Below are 26,377 nucleotides of genomic sequence, written 5' to 3'. Positions count from 1 at the left end.
GATATACAAAATGCAACAGGAGCGAGTTATCAGAGCGCTACTAAAAAAGTATATCCCTACCTTAAAATCTGTATGCCCAAAACTCACAAAAAAAAAAATAAAAAAAGGAAATAAAGAAAAGAAACTAAACACGCCTGCAGGAAATTGGATCTTTGTTCAAAGTATTGCAGTCGAATGTTTTGGAGAAATGCTTTCTATAAACAGGGAATCCTACTGGGGTCAGACAGAGCTATTTTAACCTTGTGTATTCATCTAACTGTTCTGGCTGAGGAGATGTGTGTGTGTTTGTGTGTGTGTGTATATACAAAGAGAGAGAGAGAGTACGAATTTAGAATTTTTGGTTGAAGGCTTCAATTTCTGGCCACTATTAAATGTAGGCAAACTTCAAAACAAGTTTCGTGAAAAAGAAACTTGAAACAATAATTAGTTTTAGACCAAACGAGAAGAATTACAAGAGCAAACAAGTGTAAATCATTCCCAGGCTCGTAAGCTGGAATAATGCTAACAAACCATATGCATAGTCTTTTCCATGTGAGGAATGGCATCGAAAGCCTCCGGGTGCAGGACTGCAGTAAGGGCAGCTCGCTGGCAGAAATGTGCACACAGAGGTAGGCCATGAATATTTGTGAATATGAATAGTTTTGAATATGACTGTAGCCATTACAACCAGATCCCGGGTTTTCAAGGAGAGCAGTACACTTAATTTTCATTTTTTTTTTTTTTTTTTTTTTTTTTTTTTTTTTTAACATCGCGGATCAAACGTGGGGAGGGAAGGGAATCTCCGGGCTAGCCACCAATCCATCCTATGGAACAAGTAGGTTCCTCCTTCCTCATCGATGAATTTCCAGGATGAACCCTTCGGGAGCGGGAAGCGTGGCTGACACAGGTGACACCTTGCTTAGGCTTAGCCAAAACCCGGCGACCAGAGATGCTTCCCGCTCCCGCACACAGAAGCGACGGGGACCCGACGAACGGGGACCCGCGCGGTGCCCCGGAGCGATGGAGAGGGGCGGGAGGGGCAGGGGCAGGTGCTGCGCGCCCGCGGAGCGGCGGGCGGGGCGCGGTGGGGTCTCCGCCCTCCCGGCGCTGCCGCGGCCGCGGCCGCCGGGGCGCCCCGCGCTGCTGCCGCCACCGCCGCGCTATAAGTGCGGGCGCGGGGCGCGGCGGCCGCCGAAGATGCGCTGGCGGCCGGAGCTGCGCGGCGCCTCGCCGGGGCCGCCCCGCGCCGAGGACGAGGAGCAGAAGAAGGAGGAGGAGGAGGAAGAAGAAGAGGAAGGGGCAGACGGCGGTGGCGCGGGGCGGCCGCGGCCATGAGCTGCTCGGACGTGGCCATGCAGCAGCCCGCCCCGGCGGCGTGCGGGACGCCCCGCTATCTGGCCGCGCCCGCGGCGGGATGCGCGCAGGTGAGGCGCTGCGGTGGGGAGGGCTGCGAGGTGGAGGGGGGTTTTTTTGGGGTGCTTTGCCCCCCGTACTCCCCCTTCCCCGCCGCCGTCAGCGGGCTGCAGAGCGCATCGCTGGCTGGCCGGGGCTGAGGTCTCCGCCCCGGCCAGCCAGCGATGCGCTCTGCAGCCCCCGGCCTGATTTGGAGATGCGGGGAGCTGGTGAGGGTGCCCCAGAGCAACGGAGCTTGGTAAGACCTTTTTTTTTTTTTTAAACGACAAAAATATTTTCCCCAAAAATTCTTGTGTTTGGGGGGGTGGCTGTTGGCTTGCTCGGCGGGAGCGGGACAGAGGGGGGAAAAAGTTATTTCTTTTCTCCCCTTTCCTCTCTCTTCGCTCCGCCGTCGTTCCTTATTGGACGACCCTCCCTTTGCGGGCGCTGAGCAGCGCCTTCGCCCCGCGGGCGCGCAGACGGGCGGAACCTCCGCCCTCCGCCGGCGGGAGGGGACCCGCGCTGCTCCCCACGGACGGGGCGCGCCGCGCCGCTCACCCCGGCGCTCCTGGAAGATCGTCTCCGGCGGGTTTCCAGCTGAATTTGGTGATCAGATGTATTTTTTTCCCTTTTTTTTTTTTTTTTTAAGTGAATCAGGAAATTCTTATCAGGCTGACAGCATTTTTAGACTATGCAGTGCGTGGGTGAAGTGGGACTAATATTGACTTGGCCCTAATGTAGTCATCTGAGAATACATTTTTTGGTTGTTGCTGCATTCCATAAGGTTTTATCATTATTATCCATGAAGATTGTTTTCTCCGTACATGGGAAGTGACCCCTAATATCAACTTGCCTGGGAGACACGAGTATGGGCTAAAACATTAAAATTCCTATCGTGTATTGCTTGGGTTTTTTCCTTTATTGTTGGGAGACAGAGCCTGTTTGCAGAAATGATACCCCAGTGAACTTGTCCAGGTTGCTCACGTTGTTCACTGGAAAACTTGTGAGTTCTGTCTGTCGCATCGTGCCTTTGCAATTATTTTTTCTCTCGTCTAGGTCACAGCTTGCAGAACCTTCTATCTATTCAATAATTTTACTTATGAACTTTGTATTTGAATATGTGGAGCTGTGGTTCTTAGCCTGTGTGATTTGGATGGAAAATAAATAAATAATCTCTAATAACCTGACTCTCTGACAAGAGACCTAGAAAACTACAATTGAAACTTTCTTGAGCTTTTTGACCTATAAGTCTGGAGGTGATGGTCTGTATTTCTCTTCCAGATTTATAGAACACGCCGTAAGTGAAAATCTATTAAATGATCGTTAGCAGCTGTGTCGTGCTCAAGCGCAATTGCTTTTTAATTTTAAGCATAATCATGAAGTTTCTCCTTCACTGTATATGAAATGTCCCAGAGGCACCATAATAAAAACTGAAGTTTCTTGAAATAATTTTGGATAAACTGAGTTCCCATGGGTTATGCTATTTATCAAGTGGAGGTAGATTAGCAAGGCAAGAAACATAGATAGCTCTAATGAGCCAGTACAGCTCATGAGTCTTGGCTGACACCATTTATTCCATTTCCACCTAAAAACTTTCTAAACACGGCTATCCTACACGTTATTGACAGTTTGGTTTAGTCAATCCTGTTTGCACCAGTTTTCCTGAAATACTTGAAGCTGGAGGGTCTTCCCACTCTAGTTAAATGTCAGACTGAAAAACTGAGCTGTTGCTGCTGAACTAAGAGTGCTGTGCCCTCTGATTCTAGCAGCTGCTAACTTTAGAGCAGTTTATGTATTTTTCTCTGACTCCAATGTTTTCTAAATTGAAAAAGTAAACATAGAATGAACTCCTCATGCATCTGTATTCATAGCGAAAAGATTTATTGTTTGGGTAATGTGTGACATTTTGCAAATCTCTTCTATTCCTTCAGAATTGTCCTGTCAGAGACATTTAATCAACTGGTAGAGAGTGTAAGAAGGAAGGATGAAGAATCTGTTGCCAGGTTTTTGGTTCTTCTTACGCATGTGTTCACCATGTAAAATGCTGCTGTGTTCTTCATGGGGATGATGACCATTTTAAAGAATGTTCCTCTTTGCTGGAATTAAAAAACGGTGGTTTAAAAATAACAACGAGGGAAGATGAATTAGTGGGCTATCTTAGAAATAAAGCTCTGCATTGGAGCTGATAAAGTGGACCTCACCCTTAAAATATCCGAGGACTCCACTGAAGCATTTTTCAGTGGTGTTGTACTACTCTGGTGTCTTTTGGTTTGTTTTCTGAGAGAAAGCTCCTCTGTGCTGTTTCTGTTGGCTTTCCTTTCTTTCTCAGTGAGAGATGTAGGTGTGTTACTGTAACTGAAACTGTTGCATCTTTACAGGTGTTGTGTAGTAAAGCCATCTCAAACACCTAATGGGTTATGCCAGCTTTCTGCATCACTTTCATATCCATTAAAGAGCAAAGCAGATCCTTAGCTTCAGAGCTGCCCTTCCAGATGTACAGGCTCCAGTTCTGGGCTGTGGTGTCTCTCTGGAGAGCCAAGCTCATCGTGTTTCTGTAGGTCTCATGCTGCATATGGGGGTCAGGAGAAGTGCCTTCAACAAGGGGCTGGCATTGTGTCACTGCTCTGCAGCGAAGGGTGTTCAAATGGTTGTCTCCTTTTTGTTGTCTTGTTTTGTTTCTTTCTTTCTTTGTTTTTAATGAGAGGTCTCAGACTGTTTTTAAATGATGGACTAATGTACACCTGGGTTGTGCAGAAATGTCTGTTTAGGGGATGTTTCATCATACTTTTTTAAAGTTTCCCCACTCTGAAGTCATTTCCACATTTCTGTGTCTGTATTTTTTCCTCCCTTAAAATCAGCAGAGAACTGATTTTTTTCCTTGCAATGAAAGGCAGAATTTCTGGAAACTTAGCTTTCACCGATCCTTAGCCAGGAAAGGACTTGCTGGCAAATAATTTAGATGGGATTTTATTTTAAAGCCCCTAATGGACTGAAGCCTGAATTCCTATTGAACGTTAATGGGAGTGGAGGCTTAGCACCTTAGATCTTTGAGATTTCTCAAGTCCAGTGTGTTTGCTGGAGGGGGAAGTAAGGGGAATATGGTTTGTATACCTGCTCCATATGATGCCAGAAGGAACTGATGAAAATGGGGTGTGGCCCAAATTTTACAGATAAATCGGGGTTTCCATACTTTGCCAAAAGATGGGAGCGAGTGTGTGCCGATGTCAGAATGGGGGCGCGTTCCTGTGTCTGGTGAGGATCTGTGCCTGCGTGAGGGTAAAACCCTGCAGAATGGCAAAGTTAAAGCACTCCTCGTCGTGCACTCTCGAGGGGCTGTGCAGCTGCAGCAGTGAGTTTTGGCTTTCCTGTGGGTTGGGTGAGGAATGGGTGTAACGGAATTCGAAGAGGCTTTGGAAACAAATAATTGCTGAAGAATCCCATTGTGTTCTTGGCACGTTGTGACGGCTTGTCGTGTCCTGTCAGGCCAGGTACAGCAAGCTGCAGAGCTGAGGCTAAGGCAGGATTCACCCTGGCTCACTAACACCTGAGCTTAAGACTTTTGAAATGGGAAGTTACAGTAAATGGTAGTTTTGGAATTTCTCCATGGTATGTAGATGTAAACCAACATCTAAGCCAACACCATCCTTGCTAAATCAGAGTCTTGCATAAAGACTTGTGATATGCTCAAGTGCTGGCAGTGCTGTAGACAGACTTCTTCCAGATAAGGGCTTGTCTTCATTAGCAAATTAGGTCACTAACTCAGCTCTTCCTTCCAAACTATCGACATTGCAGACGAGGACAGGTCACGTGTAATGCTGTGTCAGCTGGCTGTAGCTAAACCCCAGTTCATGTACTGCAACTTGTTTTTTCAGTAAAGTTCTTTGTGTCATGCGCTTACAACTTCTGAGGATGTGCTTATTATACTGCTTATGCTGTGTGGCAGTGTCTTAACAGCAGATAACAACAGAGAGTGGCTTTTGCAGTTCAGATTCTTTCTCAAGGCTAGTCCTGAGGCCTGGTGTTTCCTCTGCTACTGACTTCTCTGGAAGCTGAATCAGACCTGTATAACTCACCTTTAAGGCTACTCTCAGAATTGCGGGATGTAAAACTTGGATTAAGTCTTCCCCTGTGTGTGGGTTTTTGTTGGTTTGGTTTAACACTACAAGACACTGCTGATTTTAAAAGTTTGGCTTGCTTTACTCTGTCACTGTGACTGGGACCAAATTCTACTTGATCTTCCTCTACCTACATAAAAATAGACCTTTAGACTTTATTGGTACACCTCTGTTTGCATGTACAGCAAAAGATGTATAAATTCATTCCTTTTTCACCACTTCCTTCCATTAGCAGAGCATAGCAGGAGCAAATCCAGTGGCTCACCTGAAAACAAGCTCTTGCCTTGCTTATTTGTGCAGATAGAAGTTATTTCGTGTTTTCAGGGCATGCCATAAATACTGCTTTCAGGCCCAGCATTTGATGCCCTGATTGCTTGAAATTGTCTTCTTCCTTAAATACTTTCTATGTTATCAATAGGAGCCTGCTTGGCAGACAGCTCCACAAAAGGAGGAACTGTCCGTGATTTGCCTCGAGTTTGTTGCTGGAATTCCTTCTCAGCAGCTTATGTCAAATGACAGCCTTTTTCTCAGGAGAGGGTCATATAGTGTTTCCTCAGTGTAGTTATTCTTTATTTTTGGTTCCTGTTCTTTCTCTCATAATGGAAAATCTGTAACAGGTGGCCACAGGCACACCAGACTTTCGTGCTTGGGAGCGTAAAGGACCATATGCTGTTATGATGGCATGTATGGAGATAATAAGTTGTAGGAATAGGCAACCAGCTTATGTGAAAAACAAGAACTAGCCTGAATGTGATTCAAACTTGGCTGAACTAAAACTTTCTCTTTTCTAAAGTGTAGTTGGTTTTTGTTTGTCAATGTTTTTGGGGTTTTTTTTTGGTTTTTTTTCTGTTTTGCTGCCTACTAGCTGGTTTCAACTGGAAGCGAATTTATTTCAAGTTGTGAGGAGGAATGTTCTGACATTTTTACCAGACACCCTGGGTGAGATCTGGGACCCTTGAAGTCAGTTGGACTTTTGCCAGTGGCTTTAATGTGGCCAGCACTTCACTGCATGGGAACCGTTTCGCTTGGTTCTGGCTACGGCACGTCAGCAAATAACAGGAATCTTCAAGGCGAGGATTTTGTGTGAGATTTTGGACCACAAGCCTTTTAAAAGTGGTCAGTGTTCCTTAGAAGACAGGATGATGCTCGTTCAGCATAAACCTACTCTTTAATATTCCCATATCAATGGTGACGTGCTATTGACCTTTAGTTTCCTTTTATTCTACGACTCGCAGTTAAGGATTTAAATTTTCTTTGGAAGAGCCTGTTTGTGAATATATGAAATAAAAAAAAGTGTTGATTGAGGCTGAATTCAGCCCATGCTGTACAGCACTGTTTCCCCAGAGGCTGTGCCTCTTCAACCATGAACTGGGGTCTGGGGTCTGTGGTCTAAGCTGGCATCAGGTGCTGTAGACTCTGAATTTCCCTATTTCCTAGTATGCTCAGCCAACTTTAAATTCTGTATTCTGGGTTTTGGCCAAGACAAGATTTTGTGTGTTTGTTTTGTTTTTCAGAGGCTGCTTGATATCAGTCTCTAATTTGTAAGGAAGGGAGAGGTAGATTTCATTAATATAAAAGTATTGAACGTTGACAGGGGGTAGCATTGTGATCTACAGACACTGTTGGCTGCTTAAATATATGCCAGAACTGTTTGTATGAAAAAGTACAAGTGAAACTGGACTTGCCCAGGTTGGTTATCAGAAACCTAACCTGATGTTTGTTTTATTGTTTTTGTGCCCTCACACCCCACGATGCTGGGACAAATTCATTTAGCAGCTGATGATCTTGCACACTTTTCCACTCACACAAGTGCAGTCAGAAGTGCTATGAGAAGATTAAGGTCAGAACAAAAATTAGGGAATTTTTGTGCAAACAGGCTGTTTTTAGTGAGTTGGGGGAAAAAAACCCCATATTATTAGAGGATGTATACAATGGAAAGGTTGTATATATATTACATACAAGGAAAACTGGTTGAGTCACTTTATCTCACTGTAGTTTCTCATTTAAAGAGTTTTGCAATTACAGGTTGATAATTTCTTCCTGAAATATAAATTAATTATACTTATGTCTGATCACAGGCTTGATGCTGTTTTGAAAAATCTTTTCGTTTAGAACTCTCATCGTTTGCAGAAAACTCACCACAAAATGTAAACTTTTCACTGTCAAAACTTCAGTCCATGCACAAGGCCTTGTACTTGTTCATCAGTCCTCCTGTCTTTTTTTACATTAAAAAAAGGTCAGATTTGGTGTTTTTGAAAGAAGAAAGTGCTCAGAGCATCTTGTAATGACTGCCCATGGACTGGAGGGGAGGGAAGAGAGTTGAAATGGAAAATGAATTAGATTCTTAGGCTGTGGAAGGGGGAACATTCCTGCACAGAGAAGCGACTCTGGAGATAAGTTTTAATTTCCTGAGCTCCAGTCCCTGTATAGGAACATTGAAAGACTTCCTTCCTGATAACCAAGTCAAGCCAGGGGCTGTATTAAACAGTGTGTTTCTGTATATAATTGTGTGCTTTGTACATGCATTTGCATAGCTGCAGGATAGATGCAAGTACTGTACCTGTAATGATAGAAGTCAACTTTTAAAGTGTGTTACATTATTCAGGGTCTGGCACATACACTTGCACCTGAGATGTTGTAATAGGTTGGTGCCTGTTTAGGCTTCTGTAAAGATCTCTTTTGTGCTTTGTCTCTACTTATAAAAACAAAGCCCAACCAAAACCAAAAATGAGAAAACCACCCTCCCCAACCACTTGTCTTGCATTTTTAAGAGGCTCTTGGTTATGGTGCACCTTTTAGAATGATGAAGTCACTGAGGTAGATTTATTACATATTTCTAATCTGTGTGTCTCCTATATATGCAGTATTGTTATAACCATCTCTGTCTTACTCAAGTCTCATCATTCTATGATTGCCTAAGCAAAACTGTGAAGCTCACTATGAGTGATACCTTAGGAACAGATTTTCCATTTCATTTTCCAATTGTTCCCTTTCAGGAACAAATATTAGGAGACTTTTTTTTTTGGAGATGTAAATTTTGTAATAAATGAACAAAGAGTTTACAAAAAAAAAAAAATAGGTTACCTCAAATTCTGCATTTGCAAAAATATGTTTCAGAGCTTCAGGCTGTGCTTCATTTTAACAATTTTAGTAGATTTTAGTGTTTGTAGTAAAACTTTTAATTTGCTTTTTCCTCGTGTTTAATTGTTTTGGTTTTTTATGTGTGAATCACAGAGTTTTTCCTTTATATACTGTAGGATCTTGGGATAAAACTGAAAGTCTAAATAAGTAACGCTGCGCTAAGCTGAGCCATGCTATAACTTGCTTTGTGAAGCACAGATTTACTCGAATTCCAGCCCTTTGCCTGAATATCCCAAACTGAAATAAAATTATGTACGACCCTCATTGCACCTGAATTAATGGCATTACTGAGCTGGTTTACATTTATCAGTTACTGGAATGTCACATAGATCCTTTAGTTGTTACGACCTTTTAGTACTATAGGTTTTAATTCTACTTGTCAATAGCTCTTCCTTACAGTTTTTTTGTTTGTTTTTTTTTAAATAACCATTCATAATTAAGACTTAGCCCCAGAGTATTTGTTTTACATTACGATGAGAGAATTTGTATCGGCTTATGTGATTTTTACAAAGCACCGACGGTAAATGTATTGATGATACATAAGATCAGGAAATTACTTTCAATTATTTTTAATTCAGACATGCGTGTTTATTGTATAAGTGAAACTTTATAGACTGTACAGTTGCTTAACTTTTTCTATAGAACTACTCTGGAAAAAGGGTAAAAAAAGCCGTAAACTTAAAGAGATTCTGATGGCTCTAGAGAGCTGCCAAGCAAACCATTAAAGAGAAGTCAAACTGTAATTCTATAGAAATGCTATGAAATACTTCTGCATATGTGCTGTAGTTGTTTTTGGGTTCCTGAAAGTGCTTGTGTGCAAAGTCAGCTGTGGAAATGGCTGGCTAGCTAAAAGCTGTGATTCCTGCAGCTTGACTGTTGTGGGGAAAGTTTTTTTTTGTTTTTTTTTTTTTCTGTGAAAACAGTTGTAGAGTGGAACATCTGAAAAATATGTTCCGTGCAAAAGGGATCTTCACACACATTTATTTTGACATTTAGGTTTGATTTGAGAGAAAGAGAGAGAGAAAATTCTGAAATAGCCATTCACAGATGGCTTGTGCGGTTTTTATTTTTTTTTATATGATTCTCTGTGTTTTTGGTTTGAGGTGCATTTCTTTTGCATATGTTTGCAGACTTATCAATCTCTCTCCTTCCCCAGATCGCACGTGTAATTTTTTATTACTTGAAATTTTTGTCCTTTTTTTTTCCAGAAACTTGTGTGTAAAAAATAAAAAGAAAAAAGGAAAAGGGAAGAAAAAAAACCACGACCCACCTCTTACCCCAACCTCAAAACAACAAACCACCCCAAACCAACCAACCAAAACAAAAGACCTCAGCTCCCCAGCCAAACCCCAATCACTACCCTAAAGTATAGCTTTATTTTAAAATTGCCAAATTTTCGTGGCAATGAGTGAAAACTTATGCATTTGTGGAAGCACGAAATTCTCCCGTCTTTACCTCCTCATAAATGGATAAATGAGGAGAGTTTCGAGCGCCATGTACGCGCAACTGGGAGAGCACAGCCGGCAAAATCTGGGGTATGTTCACTTAGATGGGTGAAATTCTGGCACCCTGTGTCTGGACACCCTTCCACAGAGCTTGACTTGACCTCTGTAGGCTTCATTAATGGGAATGTCCTCTCCAAGTAGGAGTCAGGAAGGAATTGTTAGAGCCTGCCTGTTTTCTTTTGAAAGTATTGGGTGAAAGCTCTTGCTGATAAATTGTAGTTGTGAAACATGCCTGAGAAGCAGGTCCATCTGTGTGAGAGGGATAGAGGCTCATAAGTGGACGCTGGTATTCTCTTCTTTGTGAAATGCCAGCGTGAAATATCCTGGTAGTCCCACTTAAATTATGAAATAAATATTCAGTGTATTCAGTTATTTCTCGTTAAAGAAACCATATGTTGATCTTCCGCTGAATGCCATCACTGATACGTCTCTTGTTCTGTTTTTAATCCCAGAAGAAGTTAGCTGTGTACAACAAGATGCAGGAGTCTCTGGAAGTGACCCTTCCCAGCAAGCAAGAGGAGGATGAGAAAGACCAGCCTGCCGAGATGGAGTACCTTAACTCTCGCTGCGTCCTGTTCACTTACTTCCAGGGAGACATTGGTTCAGTAGTGGACGAACATTTCTCAAGAGCTTTGAGCCAAGCCAGTAGCTTCAATTCAGAAACTGCCCTTACCAAGAGCAAGACAGGGCTAAGTCCTCTGTGGAGAGGTAAGAGGAGCAATAACTTGCTCTCTCTGGCGTGGCTGACTCGGTCTGTGTTGCGGTAACAGATATTGCATTGCAGCTGAAATTTCACCCCTCTGTAGAGGTGGAAAATTCTCCCTCAAACTTGAAAGAACCGCAGAGCTTCTGGAGTTGAGTGATGTGAAGTGTTAAAGGGGGAGATGGGGGCCAAAGGCATGGAAGAAGCAGGCGTCCCCCACTCTTGCCATAACCCCTGTCTCTGCCAAGGCCTGGACGGGATGGGGCAGAGCTCACGCAGCTTCATAAAAGTCTCCTGCAAGGTCGGAGGCTCTTTTTTTTAAGCTCCAAGTGTGAAACTTGGCCTGTGAGAAAAGAGAAAAGCTGTTTGGGATTCTGGCCTTGGACGTGAGGAAACCTATGCAGCCTTCTCGGGTGACTTTGCCAGGTGATTAGGATTCATCCACAGCTGCTTTTCAAGTGGGGAGGAGCCAGCACAGGCTGGAATGGGCTGGGGGGCAAGCCCTGGCCCTTGTGGCTGCAACCATGTGGTGTGGTGCATTGCAGCCTGCTCATGGGAGAGAGATGGCTGATGTTACAGCTTCCTGCTTTTAAAACGGGGGTGACACTACTCTACTTCCAAGCAGAGAGTAGAAATGTGGTAGAATCTGTGAGGCATTTGCACAGTGTCATAACGCTTCTGTCTGGTCGTGCATATAAATGCTTATGTGCATTATGCATCAGTGTAACAGAGAGCAGATCTTGCCAGATGCTCTGGGTAGACCTTGCAGGTAAGATTTCAAAATTGGTGGCTGAAGAAAGCCTTGCCAGTAAGATGCTGTTTCCATCGCTGAATGTGGAGGTGTAGGTAGTTTTTCAGATCCACAGCTGCATTATTTCTGATCACATCCTTATGTGGACTGACAGAGGGACACAAACTAAGCAGCGTGAGCAGTGGCCTTGCATCAGGTTGAGTGAGAGAGATACCAGTGGGATCTGTGTGGGAGCAGTGGCGCTCATAATCAGCGACGCTGAGGTGAGACCGCACTGATGAAAGTCACAGATATTGAAGAGATGGGATTTTTGGAAACTACTGTGGAGAGAAAAATAGCACAGAAGGACTTGCTTTCCAGAAGGATGATGACAAATCCGAGGAAGTTTAAGCAAAGGTCAGCACAAGTGGCTAGGGAGCTGGAGGAATTTATGGCTTGAGCCGGGACCATTAACGTTAATGGGAAATTTTCCGTTGACTCGACTGAGAGCAGGATTGAACCTATGCTTACTAAAAAGGAGACTGGAGCGTTTATAAATGGCCCAGACAGGCTATAAATGTTTTAGAGATGGGATCAAGGCAGTCCCCAGAGACCCCCTGCCCATAGCAAGCCCTCTTCACTGAGCTTAGAGACATACCAGGGGTTGTGTGTCTTGTCTTTGACCTCAGACACACCCAACTCTTTTTCCCTGTCTCCCCCCATGGTTGCACAACCATCCCCAGAGGGTTCTGCAGGGGACAGGGTGGCCTGGTGTAAGGGTTTTTCAGCCACGCTGCCTCCTAACCCCATGTGCCCCGTGCCCTCAGTGGGGAATGGAGGTCTGCATGTCCTGAAAGTCTTCTGGGAATAAAGTAAGGAGATATGCCCTTTGCTGTTGCTGCACCTGCTGAAGTGGTATGAAAATCCCCAGGGAGGCTGCTGGGCAGGGCTGTGGACACTGAGAGAGCTGAGGGCACTTGCTGCTTCAGAGGAGAGAAGCTGACAGTGATTTTATCAGTCCCAAATGAGTTTCTGAAATATGCCTCCTTGAAAACAGTGGGAAGGAACAATGCCAGCACCTTGGCCTTCTGGTTTATATAGTATTTAGAGATGTTCGGTTAACAGCAAATAAATGGGTCTCTGAGCAACCTGCTCTAGTTGGTGTCTCTGCCCATAGCAGGGGGGTTGGAACTAGGGTGATCTTCAAGGTCCCTTCCCAGCCCCGAACGGTTTTATGGTTCTGTGAATGTGAATTTGTATCCCACTACCTAAAGAGGTTAAAATACCATTAGCTTGAAGTTCTTTTATAAATGACCTCCGTGGGTAGTCGGAATTTTTGTCAGTTTATTACTCAAAGATAAATTAAAAAGGAAAAAAACCTTTGCAACAGCTGTTTTTGGAAGGTACAAATTTAAGTGGAAAGTGTGTGAGCATGAAGTGGCTCCCCAGCTCACTGTGTTTTCTCCTTTACCTGAAATGAGGGATTAATAATGATTTTTCATTTTTTTTTTTTTTTTTGCCTTTTTTTTTCCTTTCATCTTTGGGTTTGGTTTTTCTGGGGTTTTTTTAAGGTGTCCTGATGAAAACACAAACTCTGATTTTTATCATTGCAGTGCTATTGGGATTTTTTTGTTTGATCGGTTGGGTTTGGTTTTGTTTTGTTTCGAGGAAGGATTTTGCTTACCTAGAGAAAACGGAACCCGTTGTCCTGAAAAGAACAAGTTTTCATCATTTGTATGCTGAAAATACTGAACAGTTTATTTATTCACGTTAACTTGAAAACTGATTTTTTGATAAAATATAGTTCCCTGCAATAGGGTCCAGTAACACGGACTTTGAGTATTCAATTTTAGGTGTCTTTTTGCAGGCACTAATGTAACTAAAGGTACCTTAAAACCGATGGTGTTTTCATCAATGTATTTTTTCCTAGCTGAAAGGTTGGTTTTCCTTTCTTATTTTTCTTTCCTCTTGCCCTGACTGAGGAGCAGTGTTGTGCTGCAGGAAGTTCCACACGTTGTCTCCTTCACGGCGTGCGCGCTTTGGCACATTTTCGGTGCATGTGTCAGCCACCGCGAACATTTGCATCAGTTACCACTTCGTGGTATCCGAGACGTTGCCATCTCCCTGCCTCCCTGTACTTAGGGTAGGAAATTGTGGTGACTGAAGTATCTTTCTTGGCAAACAGCTTTTGTTAAATGCTTCTTTTCGTCTCCCCTCTCGAAAACCCGTGCAAGATTTTGTTCTATTTATTTTTCTTTCTCAAGGACGGTGGCTGTTTCTCCATTGCCGTGTTCTATAGAGGCTGAGTATCTCTGAGCACTCGGGATGGATGAAATTTTCTGGCATGTTTGTGTAATCTGGCTGGGCCCTGTGTCTCCAGTGACATGACTTGGCCTTGAGCAGTGAGCTTGGCCTCAGTGATGTCTTGGTGGGGGCTGGTCCGCGGCAGTGTCTGACAGCAGCAGTGGCTTTGTGAAATGTGCACAGGTTTGAAAAATGGAGGTGACCAAGCATGTTTTCTGTGGCCTAGACCTCCTGCATGATTGGTAAAGCCAAGCTGCTATGCAATCTGGGATGAATTCATGTTGGCAAATCCAGTGGTTTAAAGTGTTCTCTCCTGGTATTAAAGCTGTCCTGCAGATACTTTGTGGGTTTCTGTGCTTTTTTGAAGTGCAGTGCTTTGGATTTAGGGCTTTTCCATGCAGATAACAGCCAGATAGTTTTCAAAAACTCTCGATTACGGAGGTTTTGTTTCCAGAATACTGGCAGAGCATTATCAAGCTGTGCTCCTCTGTTAAGCAGTGTGGAAAACAACAGACTGGGCATGGAGAAGTTTGGGTTTGCTTTTTTTGTGTCAGCCCAGCTGACATCACCATAAGCACTCTCCACCTCAATGTAATCCCTTTTAACAAGGAATGATTTACAAACAAGCAACAATACCAACTTTGGAGGGGCGTTGAGGCTTCTAAAATATGCTTGAAACTCTCTCCAGTCTTCAAGCATGAGTTGCAATAGAAATACATTGCTAAAAGCAGCCTAGCCTTTTGAAGAAAACCATGTTGGAGTACAAGTTGCCAGATAAGCTTGCAGCCTCTGAAGCATTTTGGCCCAAAACATCCTCTGTGTTAGTCCATGGTGTGTTTGCAAAGTTTATGTCCAATATAAGAAGTTAATCAGACTCAGTAAACTGCCTAAATCAAAGCCAGTTGACGTGTGGAAAAAATACTGTGATTTTAGTGGATTTTAAAACAGAGAGGTGAGTTGTCCAAGTGATAGAATCAGAAAACACGTCTAAGTTTTGGTTTCCAAACTATTTTTGTATAAGCAAAGTTCAGAGGCAGGAGCATTTGAAGAATCTGTTCATTCTCAGTAGTGTCTTCACCCAAGTCTCATTCCAGTTGCTTATTAAACAAAGCAAAACAAAAGGTCATTTAAAAAAAAAAAAAGTATTTTTATAAAAGTTATATGAGGAACAGAGGATTCCTCGCCTCATCAGATATTAAACTTCCCTGGCTTTGTTCCTCCATAGGCTATTTTTATGACTGTTCTTTCATCAGAGGTGAAGTCCTGTGTTTTTATGTTTCCATCTTTGACCAAAAAAAAAAAAAAAGCCCTATTTGAGCTGAGACATATTGCACGAAGCAGTACTTTCTAACATGAGCTGGCAAGAGGATTGTGAGGATGGAGGTGCCAATACTTTCCTACACATCGAAAACAGTAACCGCTCCTTCCAGAGAGGAATTTTTAGAATGTGATTTCATAATGTAGAGGTATTTGAATCTATTTAAATAGAAGTTGAGCCCTAGCTGTAAGAAGCAGTGAGTCTTTTTTATTTCTGACCAAAACCTCTTAGAGCTACATAGAGGTTTCTGTTTCTATGATCCTATTGGGTGCAGGGCAACACGATATATTCTATAAGGGGCTAACATAAGGTCTGTTAGATATGATCTTTATACCATCAAAGCATGCAATCAGTTTGAGAAGATGTGGTATTCTTCCTTTAGCCAAATATCTTCTATTCTGTAGTGTAACCTGGTTCTCTGTCCTCAGGTGCATTTACAGCCACAACAGCTGCCTTTCTAAATGATATGGTCTGGACTGGTCAGGAGTTAGCCTCTCCTCATAATTCTTGTACTGAGATCCTGAGAGGGCTGTGACCCTTCAGCCTGAAGAAGAAAAATATTCTTTGGGAGGATCTTATCAGTATGTGTAAAACCTGATGGGGGGAAAATGAGACAGATGGGAGAGCCAGGCTCTCCTCGGCAATGCTTAGTGACAGGACAAGAGGCAATAGGCACAGATTAGAAAACAGGAAATTCCATCCGAACACAATAAAACTTTTTATTTTCACTTGTTTTGTTGTTGGTTGTTTTTTTGTTTTGTTGGGGGTTTTTTTGTAATTGCTGAGGGTGGATAAAACATGGAACATGTTGCCCAGAGAGGCTGTGGAATTTGGATCTTATTTAAAATCTGACTGGACATAGTCCTGGACAGACTGCTCCAGGTGACCCCATTTGAGCAGAGGAATTGGACTAGGCGATCTCAAGAGATCCCCTCTTCCCTCAGCTGTCCTGTGATTTCTAAAATTACTGAAGAGATTTGAGTTCTGTAGTACAAATTTCAAAGAGTAGCAAATCACTGGAGGGTTTTTTGTCACATAATGTGTTTTTCAGCTTCAGTGATGCTTCATTTCTCTCCTCTCTACCAGAAAGCTCAGCAATTTCAAGCCAAAGGAGCAGTTTCCCAACTTCATTTTGGACCAGCTCTTATCAGCCTCCTCCTCCACCATGCTTAAGTGGAGTACACCCTGATTTCCCCGTTACCGCACCAGGCACCTTCCCAACAGCAGATCCCGGCAGCTGGCCAGGACACGGCCTCCATCAGACTGCCCCACCTCCTCCCCCTGCTGCCTCCGAATCCTGGCACTATCCTTTAGCATCTCAGGTGAGCCCTTCGTATGCACACATGCATGATGTGTACATGCATCGCCATCACCCCCATCCACACATGCACCATCACCATCCCAGCTCGCACCGCGACCCCCGGTACGGGTCCCTGCTGATGCCGTCGGTCCGCGCAGCCAGGATTCCTGCTCCCCAGTGCGACGGGACAAAGACAGACCCCGCTGCTGTCACCAGCGCTACCTCAGCATGGGCTGGAGCCTTTCACGGAACAGTGGACATTGTGCCGAGTTTTGGGTTCGATGCAGGTAAGAGGTTCGATTGTGTCTGTGGCTTGTTTTAGCGGGAGGAATTGGAGCGGAAAAAGGGAACTCCCTGCAGCTGAAGCAGGGCTGGTTCTCGGCCGTATTCAAATGTATTTCCAGGTGGGAATCCCTCCTGTGATTTCTGTCAGGGCAGATGAGCTGTGAAACACACTGCCTTTTTGCTGAGATACCTTTGTCTGCCTTGGCCCCATTCAAGCCAAACGAGTTGTGACATGATACAGTGGGGTTTTTTTGTTTGTTTAAATCTTGTGGGAAATGGTTAATTATACTCCCATGTGGAAGCTCCCAGGTTGTTCAGCTACTTCATATGCACATTCACCAAAATGTAGCTCCAGTGAACTAATAACTTGCATTACATGAGGACTGCATCTTACCTAAATTGCAACAGCTCAGCATTTCCTTCCTGTGCAGTATCCAGGTGTCACAAGGAGAGTGGAGATGCTGGTTGAGCTGTGCTCACCATCAAGCTGAACATCCTTCTATAGGGTCTAGGTAGAGTTCTGTGAATTAGATTTATTTTCCTGCAGGGTCTGTAACCAAAGGGCAGCATCCATGAACTACATCTGTGCCTGTGAGCTCTGACCAGCAGGCTCTTGTCTCGGTGTTAGGAGCAGTCTGGCAGCCCTCACTTTTGCAATCAGGTGCTGGGTGACTAACAGGTTCCATCCTGGAGCTCATATGTGCTATTGAGGGCTCCTTTTTCTGTTTGATATTTATCTCAATGGCCCCAGTCCTTGCAGATTAATACTTTAAAAGACAGTATATTATTTGATTAAGGAAAGACTAGGTTTGCGTCTCTATTACCTTTTCATCAAAGTATCTGTCTCTCTTTTTGGTAGCTCTCACTGACTGATTCAGTGTGTGAGAAGCACTTCCTTACCTTGACTGGTGCACAGAGCAACAAAGAATTAGTGGGGAAAAATTTCTTAAAGATGAAATACAATGAACTGAATACAAATCCCTCTCTCTTCCCCTTAAAGCAACTGGGAACCAATAATCTCTTCTAAATAAAATACTATGCCATTTGTTACCTCAAGAAAATTTAAAAAAGCTTATTAGGATTATTAACACTGCAGAAATTTATATCTATTAATAACATTTCCAGCTATACCAGTGATACATTTTATGCTTTTGGCTATGGAATGACAGTCTAACCAGACTGGAATCTCAAGTTTTGCCCTTGTGACAAATTCCATGAGGGGAGTGAGCTGCCTTCCCTGAAGTATGAGGAAACTTTCACTGCCAGTGGTAGAGGGGATGAGCCCCCCCTGGTCTCACACCAGCCCCAACAGTCCAGCTGCAGAGCTCTGCTCTTTGACTTAGGCTTTTGGGGATGGAGCTGAGAACTGTGTAGGGAATTATTAGTCAGAAGAAGCCGCTACCTGGCTTGGGTTTAAGTCCAGCCTAGACTGTGAGTAGTTTCAGTGCTGTGCAAGCTGGTTTGCTTACTGCTGCTTTATTGGTAGTAGTGTCTGGAATAAACCAGGGGCTTTTTCCCTTTTAAGAGCACAGTACCTCAAAAAGGACTATGGGTCCTAGCACTGCCTTACAGGACTAATACAGCTTTTCCCTGATGCTACCTGTTCCTTCTAAAAATCGCTATGGAGAGGTGCAGTAGGGTGCCAGTTTTTTCAGGATCCTGATTTGGCAGTGGCTTGCATGTCATGTAGCTGCTCAGTGAGGAACTGGAAAAGGTCTGAACTGTTAATTTCTGGCCCATGAGTTCCTGTGGGGAAAAAGAAAGAGGGGAAATGTGTGGCTAGTTCGCAGGAACAGAGGATCTCAGCAGATCATTGTCTTGTGTCTGCTCAAAATGACCACACACCGAAACACAACAGCAAAATCCTGTTAGGCAGCCCCAGTGTTGGCAACAAGGGTGCAAGCAGTGAAGCACAGCAGGTAGTGGAGGCCTGTGACATTACAATTACTTGGCCTCTTTCCTTGCACACTTGTCTCTCCTTCCTTGCTGGGAAGGGCAGGAAGGCTGAGCTCCCCTTTCAGCTTTGCCTCTGCAGCTCGAGCAGTTGAGACAAGTGCTGTGGTTACAGGCACTCAAGGCACATCAAAAGGTGTCGACCCAGGGAAGGTGTGTTGTGCTGTGGGGAGAGAAGGGAGTCACATCCAGCACCAGTGAAGCTTTTACTGCTTCATGCACTTCAGGGGGAGATTTGTACTGGATAAGTCTCCACATCACACAGAATTTTGTTGCCTTTAATGCTAATGTGGGGCAGCTGTCTCAACAGAGAGGCCAGCAACTGAAGGGCCTGGAAGAGTGTACTGGCTTTTAGTGACACAGAGGTGGTTTCTTCAGAGTAGGGTAAGGCCACAGTGGCAAGAATACATCACTTCTAAAAGTGTTTGCTCATATGTCCCTGGAGAATATAGCCTGTGGAGCTGTGAATATATCAGATTCCAGGAGCTTCAGGTGATTTATACTTAAAAAGTTCACTTGGTATATACCTAGATGTTGCTTTTCAGAGCTCTGCAGCTAAAAACTGATTCCCTTATGGTGGGTCACATTTCTTGTGCTACTGTCACATGCGATTACTGAAACATTTGAAAAATTCCTCATGCCGAATTAAATGGAATGATAATGTTGGGATCAGGGCAGGCTGCCTGAAACCTTACCCTCTTCCAGCTACATTGTTGCATCTCTGCCATACTAAGCCAAATAATCGATCTCATGAACGGATGATGCTGAATCACTCCAGAGGTTAAGAGGAGGTTCCCCTTGCATGCACGGTGGAGTTTGGGAATTTATGTTTCAGAACAGATTGCATGGGACATCAGTGTAGCCCTGTTCATTGAGCTTGCAAAGTATTGATCTGCCTTGCACATCTGTTTGAACTTACATGGTCCTGTTTTAGAGAATGAAGAGGGATTTATACCTGATTCCCGTTAAATATGGCTTAATCCTAACATTGTACACTGCAAATTAACCCTTTTAGAAGCTTCTTTATTGGTCCAAGTGGGATTAAAGAAAATGCAGATCTACCTCAAGATCTCTTAAAACCTGTTACTTTTGTTTCTACTGGTACATAGTGCCTTCCCGAAGCTGAAGTGCCTGAGCTGTAATACTCAACATAAAAGTATGTCTTATATGTACTTTTTTATGTGTATAAACACACTGGTATAAGCACAGCATGTTTGTGCTTTCGACCACAGCTCCCTGCAAAGCCAGGTCAGGCTCTGACAGCGCTGGCTGTGGTTCACAGTGTCTGCCAAATCCTCCTGTTTACGTGGAGGGTGTGCAGGCAGAGTCCAGCACTTAAGATCAGGGGCTGGGGAGGGGAATTGCTATCTTGCAGTGGAACTGGTGGTTACAGCCATGAGTGTTTCCCTCAGGAGATGTCCTGCTCACCAGGACTTCAGCTGATCAGTCGGATCTGGCTGGGCTGGCAGCTGCCTGGTCTGCAGGCAGCCCTGTGGGGAGGAGAGCAGAGCAACTTGCTTTGCTACTGCAGGGCCTAGGAGGATATCCTGTCCTGCTGTTGGACAGATGTGCTGCAGGAGGCTTCCTGTAGCCCCAGCACACTAAAAGCAAAGCAGGATTCTGGCATATATGATGACTGTAAGTCTTTATTGAAATTGAGAGACACATTCTTTATTGTGTAAAGTTAACACCCATTGAGGTGAATAACTTTAAATTTAGGTGAATTAATCAACATCCTCTAGTCTTGGCTAACTGTGGAAAGTCTGCTTTTGGAAATGCCTGTACATCAGCTTGACACATTGAGTATGGAATTTGAGGGATCAGTCTGCTGCCTCCTGTACATTTGTCTCTGTTCACACACATCCCACGAGTTTTTCACAACTCATTAAATTTGTTTAGATGGTCCTACAGAAACTGCACGATGTTCCTGTGGCAATTAGCTATAAGGTTGGTGTCCCAGAGACAGGGGACACCTGTGATAATCCTGACTCATGCAGGATGTCCCTGCTTAGGACAGGCTGCAAATGAAAGCTCTCTGTTAGCAGCAGGGTTGCACTTGGGTTCCGTGTTAGGACTGCAGATGGCCTTGCCATGAAGGAGGTGGGAATGTAATGAGGAAAAGGCATGGAAAGTGTTCCACATTCAGTTCTAAGTAGCTAAGGCAGCTTTGGCTTTTTTTTTTTTCTTTTTATTGTTTTCTCTGGCTTTTTAGGTTTAACAGCTATACCTTAAACCTCCTTGTTACAGTTATTTGTGTCTTGAAAAGATACTTGTCTAGGAAGGTATCTGCTCAGCTGGTTATTCCACTTCTACCAGTTGCTACTGTCAGGTGAATGACTCTTAAGCAGGTGTGTGTCATTTGTTTTAAGCTGCTAGGATCCATATAACATGTTTCTCTTCTTACAAGTTTCCATTGCCTCTGGTGGCCTTTAGTGCTCCACTGGTGAACTTAAATGACTTCTTTATCCTCGGAAAGGTTTCTGCTGTCTGAATTCCTCTATCTTTTTTTTTTTTTCCTCCTTCCTTCCTTATTTTCTCCGGGATCATCTTTGTTTAAAAAATTGTGAACAGCAGAGGGAAAAATAGCCCCAAATTGTCATCACTAACTTGGAGGGAGCTTTGAAGGAAAGTAGCAGCAGTTTGTTGACATCTCTGCCTGTGTATGATGCTGCCAGGAAAACAAGTAGCCCTTAAGCAACAAGGAGACATCTTCACTGAATAAAGAGTCTCTGAAAGTGTTTTTATAGGCGTGCTCTAGATGAGGGATATCCCAGTTTTTCTAGTCTGAAGAAGTAGGTAACAAGTGCATATGAAATGGAGCAGAAAGCCCCTGGACAAGGTTTGGTGTGCCATACCTGTGTGCTTGGCTTTCCCTGCCTCTTCACTTCAGGACACAGAAGTGTTTGTACACTGCTTAGAAATCCTTACATGGATAGAGCCATGTCATCTTTTCTGTGACCATCAAATGCTTTGTAGCTCGGCTGCGTGAAATGCTGATCATGGTTAAATACTTAACTGTTTGTACTCTTAAAACAAGGAGGTAGTTGTCAGATCTGAACCCTTCGTGCCTATTAGGCTTTCTGGAAACATATATGGGACTTCCTGTGCGTTTTGCTGGGTGATCAAATACGGAAATGGGATCTGTGCTGAGCACACGGATCTGTCAGTTTTGGCAGGTTAAATATCGAGTGAACGTGCTGCAACATTGATGAAGTCTGGAGTTGAACCAATTCTCATCAGTGGTGAAATCGCCCCTAAATCCTTAGCTGATGCATTGGTCTTGGGGCACTGTAGCAGGGCATTGTATAGTATAGCACTGGGGAGCTTTACTGTCTGTATAGGAATGATGATTTATAGTGAGAAGTGCACCTTCGTTTCATACAACGTGATTTGCTTGGCTCAAAACACTAAGGGGCAGGTTTTATGTTGTTGAGTTTTAAGCGCCCTACTAACCTCTGAAAATATGTGCCTGCACCTCCGTCCTTTTTGCTTTCCCTATAAATGAGCAAGAATGTATCTTCTTCAGGAAGTTTAATCTGCCTCTCCCTTTCTATTGTCTGGATTTTAGGTTTGCGCCCTGTTAGGTGTAAATCTAGAGAAGATTAAATCCCTCTGGAGCAGAGAAATCCCAGATTATAATACAGGTTCCAAGTCTATAATACTAAAGCCACAACATAGCACCACATTTATTAGATAGTCCTCACTTTTTACAAAGGAAAATGTTAGAGGAACTCATAACAAATGCAAGCTGAAAATCATTAATTTTTCCCATGTGGAAGCACTAGCCGTTCTTGGCTGAAAATCTGACACTCTGTAGGTGAAATTATTTGGGTTTTTTACATGCTGCAGGAACGTTTTCCCTCTCTCCTCTGTAAGGTGAAATGCCACAGAAACTGTGAGATCCTAGAGTGTCCCAGGCTTTTTCTGGAGGAGGTAGTGTGTGTGGCTGGCCCCTGTCAGGAAGCATTACTCTGTTGCATACTGGATTATCAATGCAGATCTTGCTGGAGAGTTTTTTATACCGTGCCATGCTCCATGTTAGGTCAAAACAAGGAAGCACATGCAGGATTTTATCAGCGTTCCTGAACTACTTGAGCCAGTCTCAAACTTAAGTGTGGTTTAAGCTTACCATGCCTCAAAAATTGGGAGTAGTAACAGTGTTGCTAACAGGTTCACTAAGATGGTAAATTGTGGGGTTTTTTCTTTTTTTTTTTTTTAATCAAAACTTGTTTATTCTTATTTCGGTTGCTCGGGGAGGGGGGGACAAAAAAAAAACCAAAACAAAAACAACTCTACCAAATTTTAATTATTTTTCTTTTTTCTTGTGAAATGCAGGTCTACAACATCAGGACAAGGGCAAGGAGACTGCTTGGTTCTGAAGTGCAGAGAAATTAAGACCAGCTAGAGCTGGAGTCGGCACAGCTGGGTGGGCGATACAGCAGTCTTTGACTCCTTCTGCAGTGGAGCAGAGGACACACATGAAGATGAAGAGCCAACTACTTTGGTTTTGCTGTTGAGCCTTTTGTTTGTAAGGCCGTTTATGGGTCCCACAGTGTTGGAAAAAACCCCAGAAACTTAACTTCTCTTTCTTTCCTCATCTGAGCCTGCTGCAGCTGGGCAACCTAACTCCTTTCTGCTCCTTTAACAGTGTTTTGTTTTGTTCAGCTTGATATTTTTATGAACAGTCTCAATTGTCAGGAAAAAAAAAACAAACTCTCCCTTGACTACAGTGCGCCTCCTTTCAGGAATACAGTATTTTGTAGCTCTTTGTGCATCTATTTTTGTAGAAATACAGAAAGTTTGGGTAAGGATTGATGGGCTATTTTAGGATGACATATTTTTTTAAAAAAAAAATTGTAAAATTGTTAAGTTCTGTTTAAAGAACTTGCTCTCAGAGAAGCACTGGCAAAAATGTATAAAATGCTATTTTTAGATGTCCGTGACGTGTTTGTGCATTTTGGGTTTTTTTTTTTGTTTGTTACCTCAAATGTCTATCTTTCCTTTCTTTTTAAAGAGCTAAACCTCCCTCGTTTCCACATTACTAGATTTTGATGTTTTTGTCCTTTTGTTCTAGCTTAAGCAAGTATAATTCACACCTAAAGTTTCAGCCAAGTATTTTTTCCTGATGTTAGATTGTAGTAAGGGTATTTGTATTTTTTCTTGCTTCTAAAGGTGGCTTTGTGCTGGGCTGATTGTCAGAAACTCGCAAACACCTTTAGCATAAAATGAAGCTTGAGGTTACAGGAACTGCATTTCCAACCCATCCATTCTTTCAAAATGGACCAAATACTCTTACGGATTTAAGCCAAACATAAATTTGGACCTCTTCTATGATCCACTGAAGCTGTTGAACACAGTCCCCTGTGAGTTATGTTGCAGGCCCTCAAAGTGCTCATAAATACCAGTACAATCTTATAGGCAGGACTTTTTCAGATAAGCCATTTCAAGGGGTGGTGACTTATAGCATCAATATTCAGGGAAAAAAAAAAAAAACCAATGAAAAAAGCCAGGTTTCTAAAAACGTGCGACTCGTGGAAACAGAACGTTTTCAACTGGCCTGATCTGTGTGCTGAGCACCTCGAGAAAAGCGCTGAAATTTTCATCTCCCGTTGACTCCAGGGTGTGTTTGTCCAACCCGGGCTGTGCTGTGGGCCTTGTGAGACCCCAGCTGCAGCTCTTGGGTTTCGTAACTGGTTGCACGTGCTCAGCGTGCACACGTTGAGGCTTGGCTGCCATCAGGGTGTAGGAATCTGGAAACTTGGAAAACAGCGGGGCCGCATCCAACCCCGGCCCTCTGCAGTGTTTGGGAAAACCCCCTTTCTGGCCCGGGCCTTGGGTCTGACTTGCATAATGAGGAGTTTAGTTGGAGCCAAGGTGAGCGTGCTCCAGTCCCGAATAAGGGCTGCAAGATCGCCCTTGGCAGCCTCGGTGCTGCCTCCGTGTCCAACCCATGGGGACTCCAGCGAGTGTCAGAACGTGCTTAGGTGGGACTGAGTGGAGCTCAGCATCAGGTCCTGGGTTACCAGGTCCTGACTGTTGCTTGGAGATGTTGCCTTTTTCTGTGCACCCAAGGTCCCTCTGTAATGTTTCCCGAGGCTCTTCAAACGTGTTGTGGTTTGTTACCACTGTTTTCAGACGTCCCTTTTTGAAAGACACACCAGCTGAGTGGAAACCAAGACGTAATGGCATGGCTGAGATAAGAAACGGTTTAATTTCAAGGCACTGAGCATTGTAAATGTAGTTTTGTCAGGTGGAGACCACATGGATCTGCGTGTGAAAGGGGAGGGGGGTGTTGGGATGTGCATGCCACTCCAGGGTTCAGGGCTCCCTCCCCGCACTGCTGCTTCACTCCAGCCCTTTTGAACTTGATCCTATGAGGTGTTGAGCGTTCTCCCTTGTCACATGACAGGACTTGACGTGCTGGCACTGGAGGCATTAGAATTATATCACAATTTGGCAATACCCTTATACATACATATATATATATATCTTATTTGAAGTGTGAGGCAATGTATAACTGCTGAATGGACTATGCTTAAATAATGCTTTAAAATAGAGGGGTTATAGTTTGTGTTGGGATGATGAATTAAATGTGGTGGGGTTTTTTTCCTCATCTTTATAGTCCATCAGTATTTCTTTCTCTTAATAAATTTCACTCTCATGACAGTGCTATATATTACTGCTGCTCTGGTGGAGCTGGCTTCTCAGTTTGTCAATAAATTCGTCACGCTATGGGAAAACTGTATGGAAGGGAATGTAGTAATAGCTGTCACAGTTCACTGTCTTATCAGGACAGGATAGTTCAAGAAATATTTCAAGAATAAGAGTTCTGACTTAGGAATTCTGAGAGTATTAGAAATACTGGGAGGAAAAAAAAAATCCAAGGTATTTTTCTGTTTGTTTTTTTTTTTCCCTGGACTTGGCAAAGCTGGAAGGCAAAGAAACAATATGCCCTCAATAAACTTCAGGGAGAGAGACTTTGGGTGGCAGGAGAGGCAAAAGAAAAGGCAACATTTCTTTTTGAGGTGTAGTGTGTTTGACTTCCTGAAATAGTTTGAAGTCTAGCAAGAGCAGTCTGTTCATTGCCTTCCTCTTCACAAGTTCATACTATGAGGGACCTCCTCCAGTTCCCTGTGGATGTCAAAGCAAAATGGGACACAAAAAACCCAGGCTGACAGTTTGCACTGGAATCTCTCTCTGGACTGTATTACTGAGCTGTTGGTTAGGGAGGATGAATAAGTGGTGAAGCTCTTCCATCTTCCACCTCGAGGACTGCTGTTCTGTGCCCAGTTTCCACTGCTGAACCTGTGAGTGAGCTGAAGGAACTTCTATTGCTCTGCAGGCTCTGAGAGGCAAGTGCCAATTAAAACCTGCCATCATCTGTAGCCATTCTTGCACCAGTCAGCTGCCTCTGGAAGTTAAATAAATTAAATTCTTTTCCCTCAGTCCCTAACTGTCCCTTGTGCTAACAAGTGAGTTGAAAGTGCAAGTGTGTAGCAGTAGCCCTGTTTCTGTGTTCTACAATTCGGAGGGTGGAAAAGGGAAAAAAAAAATATCCTTCCCTGTGACAAACTTTTAAGTTAAATTCAGCAGATTTACTTCTCTCTCTCTCTCGTATACACACTCTCACACACACGCACAAATGTGCTTAT

General features: G+C 43.6%; 1 protein-coding gene across 4 annotated transcripts; it reads left to right on the top strand.

Moving 5' to 3' along the window:
* Nucleotides 1-1,142: 1,142 nt before the first annotated feature.
* VGLL3 (vestigial like family member 3) lies at nt 1,143-26,170 on the top strand. 4 transcript variants are annotated; one of them, XM_051778978.1, is made up of 5 exons: nt 1,143-1,403; nt 10,585-10,840; nt 16,274-16,509; nt 16,593-16,774; nt 23,061-26,170. In XM_051778978.1, exons 1-5 carry the CDS (start codon nt 1,311-1,313, stop codon nt 23,128-23,130), a joined length of 837 nt encoding a protein of 278 aa, XP_051634938.1. In that variant the 5' UTR covers nt 1,143-1,310; the 3' UTR covers nt 23,131-26,170. The 4 variants fall into 4 exon arrangements, with proteins under 4 accessions (XP_051634938.1, XP_051634936.1, XP_051634934.1 ...); XM_051778976.1 differs by having other exon boundaries at nt 10,588-10,840; nt 16,274-16,774; XM_051778974.1 differs by having other exon boundaries at nt 16,274-16,774.
* Nucleotides 26,171-26,377: the final 207 nt, after the last annotated feature.

This window comes from Manacus candei, unplaced genomic scaffold (assembly GCF_025592945.1).
Source record: "Manacus candei isolate 608988 ecotype Guabito, Panama unplaced genomic scaffold, ASM2559294v1 h1tg000014l, whole genome shotgun sequence".
NCBI classification, from domain to species: domain Eukaryota; kingdom Metazoa; phylum Chordata; class Aves; order Passeriformes; family Pipridae; genus Manacus; species Manacus candei.
This window is presented reverse-complemented; position numbering and strand designations above follow the sequence as displayed.

Coding starts and splice junctions, on each gene's coding strand:
- VGLL3 (XM_051778974.1), top strand. CDS start 1,311: ATGAGCTGCTCGGACGTGGCCATGCAGCAGCCCGCCCCGGCGGCGTGC. Junction 1,404..10,584: donor CCGCGGCGGGATGCGCGCAG/GTGAGGCGCTGC, acceptor TTTTAATCCCAG/AAGAAGTTAGCTGTGTACAA. Junction 10,841..16,273: donor GCTAAGTCCTCTGTGGAGAG/GTAAGAGGAGCA, acceptor CCTCTCTACCAG/AAAGCTCAGCAATTTCAAGC.